A 26,859-nucleotide genomic window follows, 5' to 3' on the forward strand; every position below is an offset into this window, starting at 1 on the left:
TACAACCTCTGGTCTGTCATTTAGCAGCTGGTGGATGGACTGGATCAGACAGGCTCCTGGAAAAGGACTGGGATGGGTTGCTACTGAAACTAATGGTGGTAGCAGCAACTAGTACTCTCAGTCAGTCCAAGGAAGGTTCATCATCTCCAGAGACAATAGCAGAGAGCAGCTGTTTCTGCAGATGAACAGTCTGAAAACTGAAGATTTTTCTGCGCTCGGGACCCACAGTAACAGAAGTTGACTAAACTCCTGCACAAAAACCTGCAATAACAATCTTTATATAAAAAAATAATTGTTAGGCCAATGCTGTAATTATATTTGTAAGGCCTTTTGTTGCAGCGAGTAAGCTTTCTGCGCATTCTGCTGTGATCTCTTTGCATCCTGTGTCCATGCTGCTAGCAGAGCTGTTTTAGTATGTGGACGTGGTCGTACACCTTCCACCTCCAGGTAAAGAAAAAGTCCTCTTATAAGATTTAGTGAATGCTGAGGGTCAGCTGAGAGCAGGAGGAAATTATTATAACAAAGTGTTTCTGATAACTAGTTTAACTATTTTGTATGTAAGACTCAAGCAATGAAACCAAGATCATTAGTTTTAAGGAGATTAACTATTCTGCTGGTCTAAGTGTAGTTTATTTAGACTAATATGACCAAAGTAAATGATAATGTCATGAAAAAGCAGAGAACTGTATGAAAGCAAATGTTACATTTGCAGTTTGATCAATGCAACGAGAAAATGCTCCTTTGATGTGTACAAATGACTAATCGTTTAAAACTTAAAATTATGAGAATGCACCAAAGCGACTGAGAAAAACTGTGAATAGAGTTACCTTTTAAGTTTGCAATGAAACTATTAAAAAAGAAAAGTGAGAACAACAAATACTGTAGTTTGACAGAGTTTCAAAGAAGTTTCCATCTCTTTTTATTCAATTTTATTTTTTGTTTTATTCTAAGTTTAAATTTAGTCTCAGATTTATGTGCCTGCTTTGTCAGTTTCAACTAAATGTTTTAGTTTCTCTGTTTGTCTGCAGCCAAAAACAGAGTTTAAACACTTTTATATTTAAGCAAATTCACCTAAATTAAATAAATTATATCTGTTTACATACATGTTTTCACTAAATCATTCTTTAAAATTTGCATTGAGACAGAAGTTTACTTGAAGCATGACCTCACAGAGATCTGGTTTACATTATTTCTTATCCCTCTAAACAAGAAACTATATAGAAATACTTCATTATTAACAGACCCTTAAATAATATGCATGAGTTACATGTTGATCCACAAGATAAGATCCTGTCCTAAAAACACTCAAATATATTCAAATGATTTCTCATTCTCAGGACTGGATGTAAACTCAGTGGTTTCCTGTTCATACAGATGTAAATAGTTCACTTGGTGTTGAAGTTAAAGAGGATCAGAAGCTCATCCATTCAGCTTCCACACATCATGTTTTCTGTCACTCTGCTGCTGCTGTTGGCAGCTGGATCCTGTAAGTCTCTCTAAATTTCTCCCAGTCAGCAAGTCTTCATTTGTAATTTCATAAATTGTTTATCTTTTACAGATGTGAGGTGTGAAACACTGACACAACCAGCCTCCATGACTGTACAACCAGGTCAACGTCTGACAATCACCTGTCAGGTTTCTTATTCTCTGAGCAGCTGGTACACAGCTTGGATCAGACAGCCTGCAGGGAAAGGACTGGAGTGGATTGGGATGAAAGACACTGGAGCTTCATACTATAAAGATTCACTAAAGAACAAGTTCACTATTGATGTAGATACTTCCAGTAACACAGTGACTCTGAATGGACAGAATATGCAGCCTGAAGACACGGCTGTGTATTAGTGTGCGAGACGCCACAGTAACACAAACCATCAGCAGAGCTGAACAAAAACCTCTCAGAGCCTGAAAACTTTAACATGAAGCCACCAGAGGAGGAGCTCTGAGACCATTAATGTTATCACACATCCAGGCAGAAATTATATTAGAGGAACATCCATCTTATAAATAACTTTGTGAAATCCAAATGAGAGCTTTAGTAACAACACATTTACTTAAAACCCTGACAAGTGAATTAAATAATCATTCAATGTGGCATATCTTACTGCTTTAGCCAAAGAAGAACAAAGAACATTTGCTTTATCTTATATTTTAATGCAGACACCATGAAATCAACATGCGTTATGTTTTTCCTTATCAAATGTGATATAATTTATCAATAATAATCTACTTTAATCATCTACATTTCTGACCTGCAACACACATAAAAGAGTCATGAGAGAAAGAAAACCCAAACTAATTTATTAACAATAAAACCATTTAACATACATTACTAAAATCACAAAATGAATAAAGAGCAGAAAATGGACTCAAACAACATAATAACTACATAAATATATCTGAAAGTATCCTGCAACAGTGTATGTAAGAATGACACAAATAAATAAAAAAATTACACCTGCTCTGTCTTTCCTGTGAGGAAGAGTCAATGTAAAATATGACAGTTCTTCATATTTATGTAACTACAGGGAGCATGTCAGAGAACATACATAGTTAAACATGATGGACTACAGGACAGGACTGCTGCTGGTTTTTATTGTCTGTGGAGGTGAAGAGTTTCACTAAATTTAAATTTGTCTTCAATAACATACCAGCAAACAGAGAGTAATTTTTTCTTTTGTTTGGTTTGACAGGTGTTGATGGTCAGACTCTGATAGAATCTGAACCAGCAGTTAAAAGACCTGGAGAATCCCACAGACTGACCTGTACAGGCTCTGGATTCACATTCAGCAGCTACTGGATGAACTGGGTCAGACAGGCTCCTGGAAAAGGACTGCAGTGGGTTGCTGCTGATACTAGTGGTAGCCAATATTACTGTCAGTCAGTACAAGGCTGGTTCACCATCTCCAGAGACAACAGCAAACAGCAGGTGTATCTGCAGATGAACAGTCTGAAAACTGAAGATTCTGCTGTTTATTATTGTGCTTGAGAAACAGTGACTGATGTTGCTTAAGCAGCTGGACATAAACTAACAGTAGACCTGATATTTGGTATCAGTGTATCAGCATCATGAGGAATTTTAATTTATACATAAGTGTTCATAATAATAATAATAATAATATCTAATAAATTAGTTGGGTCGTCAATCAACAAATACAATCAGTACAGTCAAATAAAATCAGGAAATCAAGGAAGAGGCTCTGATGAGGAGCTTTGACATCAAATGTTGTCACCTCTTCTAACAAAAGGAGTCAAGCTAAAATCCGCAGATCTGTGTCGACCAACAGGCTCTAAAATGCTGTAAAAACTCAGCCAGATATGAAGGTAGAATGGTTTGAAGGAAGGCAAGAGTAAAATAAAAATTTATTTCATTGCAAATTCCCCTGGGATGAATGAAGTACACTACTGTTCAAAAGTTTGGGGTCACTTTGCCATTGGATTCAATAGGGAAGTGACCCCAAACTTTTGAACTGTAGTGTATCTTTCATTTAAAGATGAACTACAGAACTGTTGCAGATTGTCTCTGGCCCCTATCAACAGCGAGTGCTGTTTCTCATCCTGGGACGCTGCTGGACAGTCATGGCTTCAGAAATGCAGAAAACAGATGTCTCTGTGTCATCACACGAGTCCAGAACACAGAGTTTTGAGGTTAGAATGTGTCTTTAACTCCATTTTCTTAAAACTCTCTAAATGTTTTCATATGTAAACTTTTCATCTCCTACTTGTCTCGAAGCGGCATATGAAGCAGGACATGTTTTGGCAAATGCCACCAACCTCCTGTATCTCCACCCCTGAGCCTTTCCCAGCAGCTATCAGCAAAATGTTTCTGCTCTGTCATTTTATGTCAGCATGAGTCAGCAGAATGTCCTTCAGTTAAATAAAATGTTGTCTTCGACTTTAATCATTGCTTTCCACACTCAGGATTTCACCTTTCACTGATAAAATAATAAAATAATCATTTTACACAAGATAACAATATTAGAATATTCATGTAATAATTTCTTTGAGACTTCTTGCTCTGTTTGTTCGTAAAACTGTAATTTTCTTATGTGTCAATAACAAGAACTAAAAAGATATACGCTCATTTACCCGCCTGAAAATACTGCTGTTAATTATTGAGCTCTTTCAGAGGAACTGAAACTGAAGCTGAATAAAAATACTTTAAAATATGAATATTTACTGTATAAATTTTATTCAGTAGAACATAATCAGAATGTGAGAAATGAAGCATGTACAGCATCACATGGTGAAAAAAAACAGGTGACCAGAACAAGGTGTTAACCACACACAAAAATTCATGTAAGTTTTAAAACTGTACAGCAACAATTAGCTTCCACATCTGAAACTCTGACTGCAGGACAGACAACAGTAACAACAGTTTTGGTGACATCATGAACAAACAATGTTGTTTCTATGCAAACTCAGGTGGTCCTATCAGGTATAAAACCATGAAACCACAGTGTGGAGTGGAGATGAGAGGATGTCAGTTTCATCAACAAATATGTTTTCTTCAGCTCTGTTCCTGCTCTTAGTGGCTGCATGTGAGTTTCTTCTGATTAATTACACTTTGTTTTGTTTTCTCTGAAAAAACAAAACAAAACAAAACAAAAAAAACAATAACTTGTTTTTCTTTAAACAGATGTAAAGTGTGAAACACTGACACAGCCAGCTTCAATGACTGTGCAGCCAGGTCAGCGTCTGACCATCACCTGCCAGGTCTCTTATTCTTTGGGCTACTGGACAGCTTGGATCAGACAGCCTGCAGGGAAAGGACTGGAGTGGATTGGGGTGAAAGGTACTGGAAGCTCATACTACAAAGACTCCCTAAAGAACAAGTTCAGTATTGACTTAGATACTTCCAGTAACACAGTGACTCTGAATGGACAGAATATGCAGCCTGAAGACACGGCTGTGTATTACTGTGCGAGAGCCACAGTAACACAAACCATCAGCAGAGCTGAACAAAAACCTCTCAGAGCCTGAAAACTTTAACATGAAGCCACCAGAGGAGGAGCTCTGAGACCATTAATGGTTACAAGACTGATTCATTGTTCAGACATGTGTAACATGCTACATAAAAATACAAATATAATTCATTATGTCAAAAAAAAAAAGGTAGTAAAATACTAAACTTTTCTGTTTAAAAATATTTATGAATAATAACTAGTTCAGATGCAGATTCCCTCTGTTCGAGCTGGGTCTTTGTGGAGTTTGCATATTGTCCTTGATTATGTGTTGCTTCTCTGCGGGTTCTCCACCTTCCTCTCACAGTCTAAAGACATGCATGTCAGGATCACTGACCACTGTAAATTCCCCCTATAGTTAGTCTGAGTGGTTGTTTGTCTTTACTCGGTCTGTGATAGACTGGTGATCCCTGGCCGAGCAGCTGCTGCAATAGGCTCCACTGAGCCTGCATTGGTATAAGCTGTTATAGAAAATGGATGGACAGGTGTGTATGGTCAACTGCATGTATGCATTTGAATGAACATGTTCTTTTCCCCAAATTAAATATATACAGAACCTTTCCCTGAAGGACATCACATCTGTCAAGAAAAAAAAAAAAAAAAAAAAAAAAAGGGAGCACAGCCATGATTTCCTATTTCTTTTAAAATTCCCCATATGTTTGAGCATAATAAATAACTAACAAGAAGGTTGTTAACCATCCCCAGATCTATTTCTATCAGGGAGTCTTGCTTTATGTCTGTGGACAAAGAAGGAAAATATTAAGATAAGCAGTCTTGAAATATCAAATGTACCAGCAGTTTATCCAGTAACGGCTCCAGTGTCAGGTTTGTTCCTGAAAACCCGGAAATTCAGCCACACCTAGAACAGATGGTTTGAACAGAATAAGGTTTATTTAGGGCCAGGGGAAGGAGGGAAACCAGTGAAACCAGTTGTGGTTAGCTGGAGGAGTCAGGCAATCCCAGGTCTGTGAGTGAGGACTCCTGAAATGAACTTCAGACAGGAATATAAGTCCACAAATCCAAAAGACGTAGTCAGGGCAGGCAATGTTCATTCACAGTGAGGCTCAGCTCAGTACTTATCCAGAGGGACAGGCAATCTCCACGGTCATACGGGCAAGGGTCAATATCCAGGTGGGCACTTGAAGGGATCCGGCAGGGGTCAGGCAAGAGAATCTCCACGGACGTAACAGGCTCGATGACAAGAAAGTCTGGAACAAGAAAATAGCTGGATCTCAACAAGGTTAGTACTGTTGACCATCTGGCAGGGAAGCAGAGTGTAAAGAGTGTATAAGTAGGGCAGGGAGCAGGTGAGGGGAATCACAATCAGGGCAGGTGTAGGAGATCAGCTCTGCAGAGCAGCTCTGCAACCATGACATCTAGACAATTTGATATGGTGGCAAACGAGTGGCAAGAGGTCCAGACAGGGTGGCATCTAACTAGTGATGGTTTAATGAAGCCCCGTGAATGTGTTGAATCTTTCCGGCCAATTGCTTCGCCAAATGTCTCATTACTCGAGGCCCCATTTAACAGCTGACCTTTTAGTACTGACATCTGCTGGTCATTTGATGCCCAACAGTCCACCTGTCAAATTAAATGTTATCCACACACCAGTTGATATGTAAACTGTATTGTATTTATTGTAAATTAATCTATAAATGTATATATTATATAAATATATATATTGTTGTTCTCTCCTATATATACAGACCGCATGTGCATATATATATATATATATATATATATATATATATATATATATATATATATATATATTCACATACTCATACATTGTCAATATTTTCACAGGTGTGTTTGTACATGGTGGTGGCAAGAGGTGCTTGTGTGACTGGGGCATTAGGTGAGAGGGAGGGTTGTGCTTTATTGATTCTTGTTCAGGAATAAGAGAATTTTGACAGTGTTGGGGCTCAGGCGATTTCTCTCCTTTGATACAACTTCACCAGCCTTAGAAAACACCCTCTCACAGGGGACTGAGGAAGCAGGAGTGCACAGAAACTGTAGGGCCAATTTGTATAGGTGAGGATACAGATGCTTCTGTGTATGCCAGTATAACAGTGGGTCCTGCTGTCGTGGAATGTTTTTTTCTGCCAAGTATCGCTGCACTTCCACAATAGCCTCTGCTTCCGCATTGGACACTTCACGGCCCTGACTCACAGTGATGTCAAGCAGGTCCCACAGGTTACAACCACCTACAAAGCAGAGCAAAGTAGCATTGAAGGAAACACTCACAAATATAAATGACATCCCCTGACCGCTTACCTGAGCTGGATGTTGATGTTGTTGAAGCCTGTGGTGCAGCGTTGCTGATGGACGGTTCTGTGGAGGAACACTTTGCAGTGTGACAACGTTAGCACATTCCATCCGCAAACGTTTCACTGCCTCATTTGCCTTCACCTGGTTGTGGAACCCCAGGACTTTAAATCTGGGGTCCAGCAATGTTGCCAGTGTCATCACACTCTGTGTTTCTAAACCAGCCAGATGTTCTCTAAGTCTGCGGATCAGGTTGTCAGCTAGCAGTTTGGCAGGATCACTCTGTAAATTTGAGGCTTCGCATTGAACTCGGTGGTGGAGCATTTTCATGAGCGGTATAACCTTTGAGGCTGACACACGTTTCTCTTCAGAGAGTTCCACTGTGGCCAGGTGGAAAAGGCCTAACAGCTTTAATGCTTCCTCAACTATTTCATACTCTAACGAACTCAATGCAAGAAGGTCTGTGGATAAAGATGCCAATGCTGCAACCACAGCTTCATGTTGTTCATAGATGCGCTCTAACATGAATAAGGTGCTATTCCATCTTGTTTCCACTTCTATAATTAATTTATGTTTTGGTCTGCCCAGCGACTCCTGTATCTGGCACAAACGTTCTTTTGCAGTAGTGCTGCTCTGGAAGTATGTGATTATCTTCCGTGATTTTCAATTGCAAGGAATGAGGACCTGGTCAAAAGACTAGTGCACTAACAGATTTAGTGAGTGTGCAACACAGATGCTGTGCCTGACTTACAGTGTCCTTGCACAGGCTTTCATATTGAATGCAGCATCCGTGACCAACCACCTCACCTTACCCTTGATTCCCCACTCTTCCATGATTTTATCTTTCGCCTGTGCTAAGTTGTCAGCTGTGTGAGTTTGAGGAAAATGTTCTACACCTAACAAAACGGTATTAAGGGTATCCTCCTCTGTGATGTAGTGGCATGTTAGGCATAAATAAGCCTCCATATTCATAGATGTCCACATATCTGCTGTCAGACTCACAGCGGCAGCGTTCTGGACCTTTTCCTTTGCCTTCTCTTTTGCTGCTGTATATTTTTCTTCTACCATAGCCTTCAGAGCCTGGATACCAAAACAAAGGTGAATACAGGTGAAATATTCCAACTGTTAATAATATTTACAAATAATGCCAATGACAGTATCATTAGGGATGGTGAAAGCGAGGCCTCATGAATCATCGAGCCAACTTTGAACCAAATGCTTGAAAATGGCTTAGTGTTCTGAATCATTTGACCAAACCAAAGAGCTCCATCTGCTGGCTGTAGGAGTCTGATGTATCAGAAGGACAGCATTGACACCTCACATCTGTCATTCCTATCTCAACTTTGAATACGTGTTCAATAAACGATGTGTAATCTACCATCCAAGTGAATATTTATTTTCTGTTGTTCACATAAATAACAAGGAGGGGTATTAGGTAACATTTGTTTAGGTAACAGAATTGTGGTGTAACTTAAGTAAACCAATCTGTAATGATAGTAGTTAGTGAGAAGGCATGAGGGAAGAAGTGTTTGTGCAACGGGGATAGTGACTGTGTTAGTTATTTTATACAGTTGTAATAAAATTGTTTACTGTTTTATGTGCCTTATTATTTATAATAGATATTGCAAATGCGTGTTTTGTCTACCTCATGAGTTGTTTTCGTTTGCATAGCTGATCGTTGTTAAATGTGAAACAACAGTTTATAGCACACTGCACATTTATGTACATAGATTTACTCAGTTTTTTTTATTGTCTATCTAGTTTTTTTTTTTTTTTCAAATTGTTTATTTTTATTTTATAATGTTTTATGGCATTCAGGTTGGACGGTAAAGTAAGATTTTCATTGTTCAGAGAAACTTGTTTCCTTACTGTGCAAATGACAAAGACACTTTGAATCTTGAAATGTATTATGAGAAAAAAAAAAAAAAAAAAACTCTGGCAACATTGTGATGTGTCATAGATTTTTATTTAAAAACGTATTTTCTGTCAGGCTTCAGTCTGCTCCTCTTCTGGCACAGGTTGCACCTGAAAGAAACACAAGAACAAAATTGTAATTAACCAAGTTTAAAATCATTACATTCTCTGCGTATGATGATCAGAAACCAGCTTGGTGTCTAAGGTCCTGCAGGTGGTGGTTTTTCCTCTGCAGCTGTAGACTGAGACGTTTCCTCTGATGCTTCTGGTTGAAGTTTATGATTAACTTTAAAGTCTGCTCTTTGTAAGGCTATTTAAAAAAACATCTATATAAAGAAAGATGAATTAAGCTTACCTGTGATGTTGAAGGCACCGCCTGCTCCGTCCTTCTCTCATACTCCGAGCTCCTTCAGCAGTTACTCTGGCAACTGCGTCTCGCACAGACGTTTGTTTCCCCAAATCTCTAAAAGCTAAATGTGATCCAATATAAGCTCATGCTGATGTGATGCTTTTCCTAAATTTGTTTTCAAAATGCAATGTCGCACAATCGCTACAGAATCTCCTCTCAAAAACCCGCGATCTCCTCAGCGTTTGGAATCTGAGAGATTGACAAGCCCGGTACCTTCAAAGATCCCGCTTGCTGCTCGATACGCGCTGATGACGTAACGAGGCCTCGTTTGGTCTATCACGTGACTTTTGACATGCTGAATCAATGCTCAGAGACAATGCTCGCAACACTTCCGTGTCACATGCTCGACACGTGATCGAGCAGACTGCTCGAGCATAACATCCCTAAGTATCATAGACATGAAACACATACCTGTCTTGATGGGAAAGTGTAAGATGGATCAAGGATATGGATGAGATTCCTAAATCCTTTATCTTCCACCACTGAAAAAGGTTGTGAATCTTTTATAATCATGGTAACCAGGGCCTCATCCACATCATGTTTCCTGGTACCTACACAGATGTAACATTATGTTAGCTGATATGTTTCAACCACAACAAAGGACATGGCAAGTAAAATGGATGAGGGGTATATTACATGTCCTGGGATGTGGCTGTGATTCATTATCATGAAGTGCATGGTAGTGCCTCAGCATGGATGTAGTATTATTGCTGTAAGACAGCTCTCTCAGGCACAGCCGGCACTTCACCTGCAACAATATTGTTAAGATGTGTAGACGTGACATATAATCTATCTATCTATCTAGATTAAAGTCATATCTTACCTTATTGGACGATATCATATCAAAGTATTCCCAAACTGCTGATGTCTTTTGTCTTTTTGGCTGCTCCATCTATGTATTGCGTCACCTCACAATCACCTCGAATTACTCAGTACATTTCCTCAATTTTCCGCGGCTTTTTCAGCGTCTCTACGCACACAACGAGGCACTCACGTGATTTACGACAAGCGGGGCCTCATTTGTCTTTGGTCACGTGATATTCAGGAAACTGATACGGGCCTCGCTACAGGCCTCATTTGGACACGCCCCCTTTACTCGATGAAGTCCTCGGGGCTTTTGTGTCAGACGTAACATCATTACATCTAACATCCTCAGTGCTGTCATGGTCAGGGACCGTAGGAAGGAGGAGGATCCAAATGTAAACACACAGAGAGGTAAGGGAAAGCTATGAACAATCTTTTACTAAATGGAGGCTTGGTGCAGATCCAGGAAGCTCTTCCTAAGAGAGGGCAGAGGATTAATGTTGGTCTGAAGAGGTTCTGGGTTATGAAGGCAAGATCTGCTGCTTCCTGTAATCCAGTGGTTGCCTGATGGTGGAGGGGTAAGCCAGGGAATGATCTCCAGTTGTGGTGCATAAGTTAGTCGGCAGGCAGGGCTAACGGCTGAGGTAAGGCTAGTAGAGGAATGTAGTCCTGATCATGAGTTCTTTGAGGATATCCAAAAGCTTCTTGTAACAATCTGACAAAGCTAAGGGGAAAACAAGACAACCAGGTGATAACTGCAAAGAGGCACAAGAAGATTTAGAAGAAGGCCTGACTACTACACAGTATTGGGAGACAATCTGGTGCCAACTTCAGCTCCTGCTTGTCCCTAAATAGCAGAGTGTTGAATAGGATAACGAGCAGGATGATGAGCTACAGGTGGTGTCAATTGAAGCTCCACACTCTGCCCTGAGTCCCCATGGCATCCTGCTCAGCCCTACCTGCAAACTCAGACACACACACAGAGCAAAACCATGACAAGTGCTGCATTTGAAAATCCACTTTAAGAAGAATGTAAAAAAAAAAAAGAGAGCGCAATACACAAAATCACTTGAAAACTATGTACTCTTTTGCTTTTTAAGAAAACAAAAAAATATTTAGGCTTAAAATAATAATAATAATAATAATAATAAATACAGAGAAAAACTTAAGTTACATTTGCAGGACAGATTTCAGTTACTTATTTTAAGAGAGCTGAAGACGACAAATATTGTGCTGATCAGAAAAACATCTTAAAATATATCAAAATGTAGAGCTTCGGTACTGAGGGCAACTAGATTACTCTGATGATCAGCTTTGCTTTTGATATATATATAAAGTGTGATATCTAGTTTTATTATAACATAAACTGGCTACAAGATAACATGGATAAAACTTCACATTTCTGACCTCATAACACACCTGTAGGCTGTTACTGAGAACATGTTATTTAATTGTTTATTATTAAATATCTGCACGGTGACTTGCAAGCATCAAGATCAAAAAAATGATTAAACAGAAGAACCATAAGACGCCTGTAACAACATGAAACCAGAATTTATTTAAGACATGTACACAAGCAGCACAAGCAGCTATATTTAGACTTCCTAATGTCATTGCAGTTTATTAGTAATTTTCCCAGTCTGACAGTAAGGATGCAGCGTGGTTTAACTGATCAGCCTGATTGCAGATATTGATCACATAGAACTGTGACTGAAACTTCACCCCTGAAACATCGACTGTTCAAATGTTTATCATATCCAAATTTTCTACTTCATATACTGCTCCTGTGTTTACACGATTAAAATTGACTAACTTGCAAAACTTTAGCAAAGCTGAAATATCTTCCACCTCTACATATCTGTCTGCAAACGATCAAACGGGGTCATGAGAAATGACTGGAGTGGATTGATCCAATCACCCCGTCTAGTGGTTGCATTCAGCACTACTCTTAATCAGTCCAAGGCTGCTTTACCATCTCCAGGAGGTGTATAGAGAGCAATGATAAAATCATTTTTCCTTCTTTCAGTATTTTGAAACTTAAGCTTGAATATGTCCCAGCATGCACAGGATGAGAAACAGATGACTGATTTCTCTTCAACCACAACAACTTACTGGTAACTAGAAGACAATTTATTCTCTTTATGGCACTTCGGTGGACTGTTTCCCTCCTCCACATGTGATTAATATCAATAATCACAGGCTAATTTATTTGGATTGTTAAAATGCTATTTGATAATGTGGCAAGCGAGTGGTTGGGATGACAATGCCACCTGGGGGCTTTCACCCCAGGAAATTTATTAAAAAGGAGCCGCGAGTTCTACAAGCCCCAGGATGACAGATGGAGATATCAAAATTAAAAATTAGTAAAAATTAAGTACACAATAAAAAAGGACTGCTAGTACTCCCCTCCAGTCACTAAAAATTAATCAAAGTCAAATCTGCAGCATTGCTAACATGTAAACATGTCTCCAGACTAAACATGGAGAAGCAGCATTTAGCTGTTATGCTGCAAACAAATGGAACAAACTGCCAGTGGAGATTAAACTTTCCCCAAATGTAGACATTTTTAAATCCAGGTTAAAAACTTTTCTTTTCTCATGCGCCTATGCATGAAATCTGCACGGTAACTTTTTTTTTTTTTTTTTTTTTTTAACTTATCTTGCTTTTAATCATTTTAATGTAATTTATTATTTTATTGTGATTATGTGTTGATTATGTGTTGATGCCTTTTACTATTCTAAATATCTGTAATGTCTTTGTTTTATGTAAAGCACTTTGAATTGTCCTGTACATGAAATGTGCTATACAAATAAACTGCCTTGCCTTGCCTTGCCTAGGTCACAGTACAGAAAGGCTGCTCCCATTTATCTGCAAAGATGGAGAGGATTCACACATCTTCCCATTGATAGTTTTATCTGAAGCATTAAAATAAAATATACCATTTTTCTTATTTTTAACATTCCTGTTGGTCATATGTGTCAGAAATGATTCATCAAGTCTCAAAGTTTCCATTAGCAGCTTCAGCTTTATGTGAGGAAATAAAGCCCAATAGAATAAACCACTATTTGCTAATCAGAGGGTTGCTGGTTTACTCAGCCTTCTTAGTCGTTGCATCGTTGAAGTTTCTGTGAAAGACATTGGACCCCCGATGGGCCCAAAAGATTTCAGTGTATGAGTCTATGTAATACGGATCTCTGTAAAATGTATATTTGTATAAATGAATATGACTTCTAGCGTTTTCGGCTGAAAATGACCGTTTTCTGTGTTATGCATGAAAGGCCCAGTTGTATAGATAAAGGCTGTTTATCACATTAAATATTCTGATTTCCACAGGAGAAAATCTGCTGTGAAAAAAAAAAACAAAAACTCTACACAACAGAACACAACAAAACACTATAGAATATTGTTAAATATAGAAAAATGTTTCAGTCCATGAAAACGTACTTAATGCTTTTGTGTGGAAACATGATATACATTATTCTAAGTTCATTTTAACACCTAAATAGACCTTACAGCTTGTATATTTGTGTCAGTAAACTGCTGGAAAAAAAAGAAATGTGTTTGTCTTTAGTGAGTTGTTCTCAGGTTCTGTTATTGTTCCATAGCTGATAATCCTGGAAATCCTTGTTTTATAAATGACAAACCTCTGTTTTGTTCCACTTTTTGTGTTCTGTTGGGTGTTCTGTTTTTTTTGTTTATTTTTATAATTACCAGTTTCATCTGAATTTATTATAATTAAACATGGAAATTTTGCTAAACATTAAACACATCACACAGTAAAAAAAACAATCCATCATTAATGAAAACATCTGCAATACATCATAAAAACTTTGCTTTTTAAATGCAGTTTTTCATTATTACATGTTTTCTTTAGTATTTCTTTAGTACAGACTCTACACACCATTACATTTCACTACAGTAAATAAAACGTGTTTATTAAAATTTCCAGCATCTTAGTTAAGAATAGTTATATTTAAAATTTCCTGACATAACAAATATGAAGGATTGACAATAAATCCTCAGTTTTACCAGTTTTCTGGAGTCCAGGTGTCTCCTTCCTGTGAGGAGGAGTTTATGCAAAACCTGAACCTTTATTTAACTGAACAGACAGAGATCAGTGGACACATGCAGCAGTTTAACAAGATGGACAGTAGAACTGTGATACTGCTTCTAACCGTCTGCTGGGCAGGTAAAGAGTTTCACTAAAACTAGCAGCTTTAAGCAAGAGACCACATTATTATTTAGTTGATCTAAACTTTCTTTCAGTGAGGAGATTTCAGTGGATTCACACTAATTATAATCAGAAACAGTGAATATTCTGATGAATGATGGAGATGATGTTACTTTGTGTTTCTACAGGTGTGTACAGTATTGATCTCATCCAGCCAGACTCAAAGGTTGTGCAGCCTGGACAGTCTTTGTCCATCACCTGTCAGGTCTCCGGTTATTCTGTGACTGATAACAGCTATGCAACAGGTTGGATCAGACAGCGTGAAAGAAAACCGATGGATTGGATTTTTTATATGTGGGGTGGTGGAGGCTTCTACCAAAATGATGCTCTGAAGAACAAGTTCAGCTACAGCAGAGACACGTCTGCAGGAACAGTAACAATAACAGGACAGAATCTGCAGCCTGAAGACACAGCTGTTTATCACTGTGTGAGATACCGCACAGTGATACAAACCACAAACATGTCTGAACAAAAACTCAGCAGCTACCAGGAAAGTCTAGATTATTCCACCGTCTGTGTGATAAGACAGTTAAAGCAGGTCCTTTTAACAACAATGCTTGAACCATGGAAGCAAACAAACACAAAGGAAGTTAGTAAATAGTTTCATTACCTTTTATTTTATAAGGATGAAAAAAATTAAATGGTTGTCAAAATGAAAGTTAAGCAAAATAATTTATTGTTGACTTTGTCCTTTTTATTTAATGTTAAAGATTATCATGACTGTTGTCTTCGACCTTTTTTCTGTATTAATGAAATTAAATGAAAAATAATTAATTCCAGGGGAAATTACAAAAAGTCTTTGAAAGTTAAATAAAACTTTAAAAAGAGTGAGATCATAATTAAAGAGTCATAAATGATCAAGATGCAAAGCTTCATCATTGACTCAAACCTGATCGTTCCATAAAACTCATGCAGTTTATCTTTGTGGTCATTAAACAAGCTGCAGCTTAACTCACACAGTCTGAACCATGGAATGAATATCAGCTGGTCGCAGGATGAACCAGCATTAAAATTACAATAAATAGTTTTACTTTAGAGATAACTTTCAGTTCCTACATGGTTAGTTCCATGTTGAGGTTCCAAGGTTTTCCGGATGCCGGGCTTTGTTCATACTGCAGGTGATTTTTTTAGTGGTCGTTCACATCAACATTTTAATGTGACCTTTATCACACTCAAGTGTAAACAGTAGGTGGCGCGATGCAGACAGGAAGCATGACATCATGCTGTGTTTACAGAGGTGAATATGGATGCTCCACTCTGCAGCATGTCTATCAGTTTCGGAGTTGTTGTGCAGTCAGAGCTGAAAGAAATTATGATCTAACATTGTTCTGTCCATTATTTAAATTTGATCTTATCGTGTCCCGCTTCCTCCGGCGCAGATTTGTGACGTCGTTCTCGTTTCAATGATGCATAAGTAGGATGAAATACGAGATGATCGAATAGACTGAGGTTGCTTTAACACAGATTGGATATGTACCCGGTTTAGGACCACATGTAAGTGGCCTGGTTCAGATATCCATCCATTATCTTGACCGCTTATTCCATATGGGTCGCGGGTGAGCTGGAGCCTATCCCAGCATTTTAACAGGTGAGAGGCAGGGTACACTCTGGACAGGTCACCAGTCTGTCACAGGGCCAACACAGACAGACAAACAACCATTCACACACACACTCTCTCCTAGGGAGAATTTAGAATAACCAATTAACCTATGATGCATGTCTTTGGACGGTGGGAGGAAGCCGGAGAACCCGGAGAGAACCCACGCATACACGGGGAGAGCATGCAAACTCCACACAGAAAGGCCACCGTTGTCAAGGTTCGAACCTCCCCTGCTGAAATCAGAAAGAAACTAATTATACACAATCACACTCAGCCAGATAAAACTGGTATTTTGCTAAAACAGATAAAACCTTCAAAACAGACAAAAGATAAAATATAACAGAAATGTGTCCTGTATATAAAATACATTTCCAGGTCTGACATCTCTGGAACAATAAAACAACCTGAGTAGCTCAAACAGACTGTCATTAAAATATCTGATATCACAAATCCGATGAAATCAAAGTAGAGCTGCAGTGTGAATGGAGCCTCAGTCATTTTTAAACATTGTTTTATTAGTAATAGTGTAAATGGAAAATTTTAAAAGCTAGGTCAGTGTGTGATTCAGAAATGAATTAAAATGAATCCTCTGAAACTTGAAATTTGGGATGCAGAAGTTCTACTTTAATCAAGTCTTCGTTTCTTTGTAGATTTGTTTATATTTTAAAATTATATTTATGGTTATCAGTTGCTTTAATAATTAACTTAATCTTTGCTTCGCTAATGTTTGGCCTTGAATTTGACTTTAAAAATGAACTATGATGTAGGAGGAGCTTATGCAAACTGAGGAGACTGAAAATGATATAAAGGATGAACTGATGGATTTTAAAGTGAAAGGGGAAAATGGGAAACTTCCCTGTGCTGCATTCCAGACATCACTAAACACAGCTGAAATTATCACTGCAATCATTAAAGTAAATAATGAAATAATACATTTTTGATCTTTTAGGGGGGCATTAGGACATTTTAGGCCCAAGAACCCCTAAAATAGGTCTAACAACGCCAATGACAGCAGATATGAGTAACTAACTTCAAACCGATCTTGTCTGTTGTCCTGTTTTTAGATTTCACTTGTTTTAAATATAAATATTTTGCAGTATATTTAGAAATCCTAATTTACAGTCAATAGTATTTAACAGTTTTATGTCCAGAGAACAAACTTTTTAAAGATGCACTACTTAATATTTGCCATTTTCTTAATGACGCCCCCCATATCAACGGCTAATTCAGCTAAACTTCGATCCAACCTGTACTGTGAGCTCTGTCCAGGCAGTAAAAATTGTTCTCATGTTGACTCTTGTCTTATCTCTTGCCTTGTCTCTGGATCTCTTTTTGGATCTCTCTTGGATTAAATGTGTTCTCAGCATCGTTTACAACTTAGACCAGCATTTGACAAACAGCTTCCATGTTCCTGTCAAACTGTTAATAACAGTGAATGAACAGATAAAGTTACTGTGTATGAATCCAGACAAAACTTCATGTACATAAAAACTAAAATCTGTAAGATATAATTTCTTTTCTAATGTAAAACCTGATGCTTATCAATGGTTTGTAACTCATATGAAAGAAATAGCACCTTTTATTTTTCAAAAGTTCTACCTTTATCTTTTCTTGTTCTTTTCTCTAAGTGTCAATAAATCTATTTGTTTAATATTAGAATTGAAATGCCATAATGATTAATTGTAATTTCAATCTTTGGAGTCAGTATTTTCCAATATTTGGTTGTGATTTAATCAAAGATTAAGACAATATGACATTTAAAATTATTCCAATTTTAAAGAATGAAAAATATTCCAAGCAACCAACCTCCTCCCCCTCCTCATCCTCCTCTTTGATCAGTTACGCAGCTCGGGAGCCACATGCGGCTCGTCATGCTTTGATTGGTGGCTCGAATGGTAGCTTATAAAAGGCATAACACAGCCAGTACATTTTCTTTAAATGTGCCACATAAATATACAATATTAGAGACAGAATATTAGACTACAAACAGTCATTATATTCTTCCTCCAGCCACAATTAATGTGTTTCCAAAAGGGGGTAACTGTCAAATCTGGCAACGCTGATGTGATTGTTTATAACAGCGGTGCACTTGACTGCTGTAAGCTACGTGCTGCAAGGTTAACAACGCTAGCCATCTTGATACAGGCTACATGTTAAAAATGGATCCTTTCTAATAAAAAAAAGGACAAAAAACAGATGAACAGACACGGGGGAGGAATAGTGAAGACAAGGAGTGTGAGGATGCCATGAACTCAAGTGAACATGAAGATGCCGAAGAGGGAACGAGCAGGCTAACAGGTGTTCCAAAGAAACAACGAAAGGTACGAGCTATACAGAATGAGCATCGGAAATTTCAAGAAAAGTGGATGGAAGAATTCTTATTTGTTCTTCATGGCGTGAACCCCCTGTGCTTAATATGCAAACAAACTCGCGCTTGTTTTCAAACTTGGAGCTGCATTTCAAAACCATGCATCCAAAATTCAATGAAAATTATCCACGTGGAAGCCAACTCAGAAACACAAAAATAGCACAACTTACCGCTTTACTTTCTGGGCAGCAAAATCTTATCCACAGGACAACTTCAACTGCTGAACGTTTGACAGAGGCAACTTTTGAGATTGCATGGATTTTAGCGAGGGCAAAAAAAAAAACATTCTCAGACTCTGAAATAGTAAAAGATTGCTTTTTGGCGTCAGCAGAGATATTGTTTGCAGACTTTGACAACAAGGATGCGATTCCTAAACAAATAAAAGGATTACAGTTGTCTGATTCAACAATAATGAGACGGATGGAAGACATTGGAAAAGACATACGTGACCAACTGTTGGCTGATCTGCGCGAAACCCCATGTTTCAGCACAGCAGTGGATGGAAGCACAGATGTCACCGATGATGCTCAGCTGTGTGTTTGGGTGAGGTTCCCAAAAGAAAGCTCTTTTCAAGAGGAAATGTTGTGCCTACTACCACTTCTTGGCCAAACAAGAGGAGAGGATATTCTGAATGCACTTTTGGTATTTTTTGAGGAAAAAGCCATCAGCTGGTCCAAACTTTCAGGTGTGTGTACTGATGGTGCTCCAAGCATGCGAGGAAAAGAAATCGTGCTGACAATCGTGCTGCTCTGGAAAGTGAAATAATTGAGCTGCAAACAAATGACATTCTCAAAGTTGAGCTCAGAGCAGGTGTTGGCCACTTCTGGAGTTTGATTTCTGAAGCAGACTTTCCCACTCTAAAACCACTTGTACAGAAAGTGTTGTCTTTCTTTATGAGCACATACACCTGTGAGGCAACATTTTCAACCATGAACACTATCAAGAGGAAACAGAGAAACCGGCTGACCCATGCTCATCTTGAATGCCTTACTGTGATTGCAACAACAAACTACAAATACAACATGAAGAAAGTCAAGGACATGCATTCCAGCTTCTGTTCATCCCAGTATTAAGGTAAATATGGTCTTACTTGAAAGTGTATTGGCTGTGTTGTTTCTTTTTTTTGTGGGATGACGAAAAAGTGGCTCTCCTCTTGACTTTGCTCTGCCAATGCGGCTCTTGTGAAAAAAATAGTGAGGATCACTGTCTTAGATCATCTGTCCTGGCAGAACAGAGCACTGGAGGATGTGCAAGAGGTTCCCAGAGCAGCAGTAGAATTCACAACAAAGATAAGATGCCATGATGCGTTCAGGGTCCTTGCTGGAGATTTGCTACTACTGACAGCTGTTCTGAGATCAAGCCTGGACCCAGTAGGATTCCTGTGTTAGTTAGTAAAATAAGGAATCGAACACGGTCAGCTTGTGGGGTGAATCGATCTAATCTGTTAACTATACCTTGTATAACTCAGAATACAACAGAGACCAGTGTAAACTTCATAAAGGTAGCTGTACTAAATGTTAGATCTCTGTCCAACAAGTCACTGTTAGTTAATGACTTCATCATTTCTCACAGTTTAGATTTTCTTTTTCTGACAGAAACATGGTTAACAGAAGACACAAGTGCTACAGTTCTTAATGAAACAGCACCCTCTCATTTTAGTTTTATCAATAAATGTCGAAACGGGAGGAAAGGGGGAGAAGAAGCTGCCTTATTTAAAGATTCATTCCAGTGTAAAGAAATTTCATTTGCTGATTTTACTTCTTTTGAATATCTTAGCTTTATTTTAAGGGACATTCCTAAAATTTCCTATTTCTAATTATCTACAGACGTCCAGGACATTGTGCAAATTTTATTGATGAATTTTCTGAATTATTGTCGGTTATCTCTACTGATTTTAATTTCATTTTATCATATTTGAGGATTTTAACATTCACATAGATAACATGACGGATGGTAATGTCAAGGAATTTTCTTCCATATTGGACATGTTTGGTTTGTGGCAACATGTAAAAGAACTGACCCACATTCGAGGTCACATTCTGGACCTGGTTATTTCAAAGGGTGTGGATATTTCTTCTGTAGCAATCACTGACTTGGCCTTGTCTGACCCTTTTTTGTATTTTGTTTGATTTACTGATCACTCAGAATGTTCAACCAACCTCTCCTCGGTTAGGAAGAGGTACATTAATGAAAAAACAAGTGCTAAGTTTGTGGAGGCCATAGCCATGTTACCAACAACCAGTGCAGAGTCAGTTGATGGACTCCTGGATCATTTCAATCTGAAAATCTTGAATGTAATGGATGCTGTTGCACCGATAAGAATCAAGAGCACCTTGAACAAACAGAAAACACCATGGAGAAACACCACTGTGGTTACCAGCCTAAAAAGAGAACGCAGAAAAACTGAGCGGAAATGGCGGAAAAATAAACTTCAAATTTACTATGAGCTATACAAACAAAGCCTGCGTAACTATAACAATGAGCTGTGAAAGGCCAGAGAGCTGCATTTATCTGAAATGATTAACAGGAATGTCAACAATTCTTCCACTCTGTTTGCTATGACTGAAAAACTTACTAATCCTCCTATACAGATAAGCCCAGAGCTCCTTTCCACTAAGAAATGCAACCAATTTGCCAACTTTTTTAGCCAAAAAGTGAAAACAATTAGGCAAAATATTAATTCCACACAAGAAAAGTAGTCTGTGTCTAAAACCCGGAAATAATTCTGATGTTATGTCACAATTTAATATGGTCGATTTAAAAATCCTACAAGAAACAGTTTGGCATTTGAAATCAACAACATGCACTCTGGACATGATACCATCCGACTTTTTAAAAACAGTTTTACCTCAGTAGAAAGTGATCTCCTACTGATAGTTAACAGCTCACTGGCATCAGGCATTTTTCCCAAGTCACTAAAGATAGCTGCTATTAAGCCACTCCTAAAGAAAAGGACTCTAGACCCCTCTATAATGAACAACTATAGACCTGTCTCTAACCTCTCTTTTATTTCCAAGATTATTGAGAAAGTTGTATTTCACCAGCTTCATGACTTTTTAAATGAAAAAGCAGTCCTTAACAGGTTCAGGTCCTATTTAGAAGGCCGGAGTTATTTTGTTAGGATCGGCAGCTATGAATCCAAGCGAGTGGCCATGACTTGTGGAGTCCCCCAGGGTTCAGTCCTTGGACCTCTTCTGTTCAACTTCTATATGCTCACTTTGGGTCCATCTTTTACATGTTTAATCATTTTCAGTATTTCTTCAAGATTCCTGTTTTTCATTTTCTGCTTTTTGTTTTTTTTTTCTACATTTTTTCAGAAATAATCAGCTTATTGTGACCAAAATAGAATAAATATAAATAAATGTTTGTTCAGAAATATTTAATAACAAGATCCTTTCTCCATGCTACAACATATTTAGTTACTCAGTGGGGGTCAGTGAATTATAATATTGATTATAAAGAGAAAAAATATAGATTTTTAAAAATCTGAAACTCACATAAATAATTCACAAAGAAAAGAGAGCACACAGACCAACGTTAAAACTTAATAAGAAAATATTCATAAATCTGTTCAGGAGGATTTTTAAAAACCTTTAAAGTTGTTTAGACTCTTCTGTTCTGGTGCTGTCTTAGATTTTGTTCCACATTCTTGGAGTCAAAAGAATAAAATCATGATTTTCTTTGTTACTAAACTAAACTGTGGAAGTTTTAACCCTGAGTCTCTGATCTGAGGGGTAGAGGTGCAGAATTAAGAGTTCTGACATGTAAAGTGGATTCAGATCATGAAGGATTTATTAGTCATCAACAGAATCTTAAATCAAGTTCTGTAATGAGCAGGCAGACATGAAGAGCAGGACTGAACCTCTAATTTGTTGCTTGAAATTCAGATATTGATCAAAGACAGCTGCCAGAGAAGCAGCTAAATGTTTTCTTTTTTTTATTTTATTTATTATTTATTTATTTATTTATTTATTTGGTAGTTTGTAATGTAAGGTGTAGCATCACATCGTTTGGACAACCCTGAGTCCTAGTTGGAAGGATTTCAATCTGTGTTTAGTTCCAGGAAATAAGAAGACATCTAGTTCTTAATGGCAGGAATCATCAAATCACATTTTATTTATAAAGAGCTTTTCATGTCAAAAAGAAACACAAAGTGTTTTACTTCATAAAAACTATTTATTTTTATTACTATTATTATTACTGTTATTACTATTATTATTACTATTATTACTATTATTATTACTATTAAAATAAAACAAGCTTTCACACAACAAAGTAACAGAGTAATTTAAAAATATTCTAGTTTCTCTTTCACACAGTCACACATGACGGCACTAACGCAGAGAATCCAGATTTTTCTGATTTTCATTTCTAACCCGACAGAACAAATTCATCCACATAGCAAAGAACCAGGAATGAAATGATAAATAACAGCAGCAAGGACTGAACCCTGAACCATGAGAGCACCTAAAGAACTGAAGCTGTAACCAGTAACACTGCATATGTTTATCTGATGAATATGATGGAAACCAGTGGAGAACAGAACCACGGAGGATAAACCAGTTCGAAGTGAACTAAATAAAACTTCAGCTCTGATTGAGATGAAGAGAATCCTCTGACGGATCTGCAGGTTTTTAATCAACTATCACCCTGAAATAAAGAGACCTGAGCTGAACCAACATGGACGTCTTGTCCTGCTTGTTTTCTAAAAAAAATTAAACCATAACAGAAGTTTAGTCGCTGCAGTGTTTCTTATAAAAGCTGAAAACTCTGTGATCAGGTTTAATGTTTTTTAGACAAATGCAAGAAATAAAGTGTTTGTTACAGAGGAGAAGCTTCTGAGAACATGAGGTTTAAATTATTTATAATTAATGAATTAGCAGCAAATGTTCAACAGGACGTTTCTCATCTCTCTTTATCTCCCATCAAAGGTCATTTCTCAGCTCTGAGGTCAGGATTTGAGCTGTTTCTCTCACTTGAACTCTTCAATGTGTTTCACTTCATTTACTCATGGAATTGAATTTCTACTGACTTTTAATCGATTTTATTCTCTAACCACTTGTCATGTTGTTCAGAAATCCTTTTGTTTTTTTTGTTTTTTTTTTATGTTTTATGTAGAGACCTTTCTTAATCTGAATATGAATGATATATCATAAATAATATTATCCATAGACTACTGCTGCTGATAATAATGCATTTATCTTCTAAACAAATGTTTCAAAGTGTTTCACAAAGCAGCAACAGAATCAAGTAAAACACATTGAGACAATGTAACAATAGAAATATTGTTGGACAGAAATTCAACTAGTAAACAAAATCAAAACAGTCAGATAAAATCAGAAAAGGCTCTGATAAAATTACGTTTTAATAGTAGAATTAAAAGAGGACACTGACTCTGCTGACCTGTTTAGTGGCTTTGACTGCAGATGCTCCATCACCTCTGGTCTTAAACCAAGTCTCTACAGCAATTAAAAGTCCTTTTTCAGAGGTTCTCAGACTTCTCATAAGCTCACCTGTTTCTAATCTAAAAGTCAGATAAATAAGAGGGTGAAAGTCCAAAAGGGGCTTTGAATGTGTAGATTAGAATAAAATCAATTCTATAACATACTGGGAGCCAGAGAAAAAGAGGGTGAGTAAGGTGCTCCCACTTACTGGTTTAGGTTAAAAGTCTGAATTCAGAACATTCTAAAGGAGATAAAAACATTTTTGGTTCAGACATGTAAAAATGCTGCTGAAATAGTTGTACCAAGGAGATATTGGCGTGTAAAATGGTCTCTGTGTTATTAAAAGATAAAATAGGCTGTAATTTAGAAACATTTCTTAAATGCTCAAACATGACTGTGCAAATTTTGTGATGTCTTTCTGTTTCTGTAGTTTATATATTTTCATGTTATTGTAGCACTCAAACATGGTCAAATTATGAAGTTAAATGACTTCATTTGTGCGAGTTCCTACATTCAACCTGTAGAGGAGGTCTTTCTTCTTCATTATCAATAAAAGTCCCACCATCTGAGGGAGAACAACTCATAAAGCCTCATTAAACTGATGAAAATTATTTCAGTTTCCTAACTTGAAGAGTTGATTGGGATAACATGTGCAAATGTTTGGAGTTGATTATTAGTTTTAACTTTTTGTGGTAAAAATTTACATTTTATGGTCATAAAGAAAACAAAATGTGTTTTTATTGTAGTCTAAAAGCTCATGACTTCTCTTTCTTTACTGGACTTACAGGTGTTTAGAGTGAACTCAAACTTGAACAGCCTCCCTCTGAGATGAGAAGACCTGGAGAGACTGAATAATTCATGTGTTACATCTGGTTACACTACGACTAGTTACAGCATGAACTGGATCAGACAGAAACCTGGAGAAGCTCTGCAGTGGATCGGGTTGATGAACACATTTAGCTGTTCTTACCTATGCCAGCTCATTTCAAAGTTGTTTAATTTTTAATCAAGATGTTCTCAGCTGTGCTCAGTACCTGGAAAACAAAAGTATGAAAGTAGAGGATTCTGCAGTTTACTTCTGTGCTAGAAGAGTGTGTAGCAGCTGTACAAAAACATCAACACAAGATAACACATCTGCACAGTCTTTGAAAAATATATGAACACGTCGATGATTTTTTCTTTTAGTGATGCTCACATCTGATGAGCATCACTAATAAAACTTCCTTGGACTGACTGAAAGTTGTAGTTGCTGCCAACACCATTAGTACCAGTAGTTTAGTGTTTACAGTGTTTGTTGTTTATGGTGCACAGTGCAGCAAAGCAACTACAGTCTTCTTATCTGAAAACTGTAATTACTTTGGTTTAAGTTTCAGATATAATTAAGTAAGTTTAGTTTCCACAAACCAGAGGTGCAAGTCTATCCTTTTGTTTAATGTGAGGTGGAGTTTATGCAAAACTAAAATATCTTCCACCTCTACTTATCTGTCTGGAGAGAAGACGACAGATCAGTTGACTCACGGTTCAACATGTTGGGTTACAGGACAGGAATGCTGCTTTTATCTATCTGCTGGGCAGGTGAAGATCCTTACTGATCTCATCAGTTTTCATTCATACAAACTTAATACAAATAATGTTGTTTTTTAATTAATTTATTTTTTGTTTTTTATTTTTATTTTTACAGGTGTTAATGGACAAACTCTGACACAATCTGAAGCAGTGGTTTTAAGACCAGGAGAGTCCCACAAGCTGACATGTACAACCTCTGGTCTGTCATTTAGCAGCTACTGGATGGACTGGGTCAGACAGGCTCCTGGAAAAGGACTGGAATGGGTTGCTACTGAAACTAAAGGTGATAGGAGCAACTTCTACTCTCAGTCAGTCCAGGGAAGGTTCATCGTCTCCAGAGACAATAGCAGAGAGCAGCTGTTTCTGCAGATGAACAATCTGAAAACTGAAGATTCTGCTGTTTATTACTGCGCTCGGAACCCACAGTGTCTGAAGTTGACTAAGTACCTGCACAAAAACCTGCAATAACAATCTTTGAAAACAAAATTTATTGTAAGGCCAAATGTTATATATATAACATTGTGCCATATATATATATATATATATATATATATATATATATATATATATATATATATTCATGCTTTTCAGCTTCTCAAAAAGCTGGATCTTACTTAGAAATTATGAGCAACTATTACAAATGATTCAGAATCTGAACAAGGTTTGCTTGGAAGGAAGATGAAGATGAAAAGATTATTAAAAGGGATGAACAGTGATGAAAACAGTCACAAAAGTTTTTTTCTTTTTAATTTAAATAAAGTTAGAGAACAACAAATATTGTAGTTTGACTGAGTTTCAAACACGTTTCCAGCTTTATTTAATCCATTTTATTTTTTTGTTTCATTCTAAGTTTAAATTTAGTCCCAGATTTATGTTCTTGCTTAAGTTTCAACAAAATTTTCAGTTTCTGTTTTGTCTGCAGCCAAAAACCAAAAACAGAGTATAAAACACTTTTTTATTTAAGCAAATTCAACTAAATGGAAGAAATTATATCTTTTTACATATATGTTTTCACTGAACCATTCTTTAAAATATGCACTGAGACAGAAGTTTACTTGAAGCATGACCTCACAGAGATCTGGTTTACATTATTTCTTACCCCTCTAAACAATAAACTATAATGAAATACTTCATTATTAACAGACCCTTAAATGATATGCATGAGTTACATGTTGATCCACAAGATAAGATCCTGTCCTAAAAACACTCAAATATATTCAAATGATTTCTCATTCTCAGGACTGGATGTAAACTCAGTGGTTTCCTGTTCATACAGATGTAAATAGTTCACTTG

The 26,859-nt window shown here is 37.3% G+C and overlaps 2 protein-coding genes and 2 gene segments (V, D, J or C); all 4 read left to right on the forward strand.

The window, feature by feature from the left end:
• The window catches only part of LOC121656110 (immunoglobulin gamma-1 heavy chain-like), a 343,586-nt gene that overhangs the window by 92,938 nt on the left and 223,789 nt on the right, over positions 1-26,859 (forward strand). The window lies entirely within an intron of this gene.
• LOC121656377 (immunoglobulin mu heavy chain-like) overlaps positions 1-26,859 on the forward strand; it is a 101,078-nt gene that overhangs the window by 23,964 nt on the left and 50,255 nt on the right. The window lies entirely within an intron of this gene.
• Positions 1,211-1,848, forward strand: LOC121656336. The segment is given in 2 exon segments: positions 1,211-1,486; positions 1,559-1,848. Coding segments are annotated over 2 exon segments (327 nt in total).
• Positions 2,557-2,986, forward strand: LOC121656345. The segment is given in 2 exon segments: positions 2,557-2,605; positions 2,691-2,986. Coding segments are annotated over 2 exon segments (345 nt in total).

The sequence above is a fragment of the Melanotaenia boesemani genome, chromosome 2 (assembly GCF_017639745.1).
Source record: "Melanotaenia boesemani isolate fMelBoe1 chromosome 2, fMelBoe1.pri, whole genome shotgun sequence".
NCBI lineage: Eukaryota > Metazoa > Chordata > Actinopteri > Atheriniformes > Melanotaeniidae > Melanotaenia > Melanotaenia boesemani.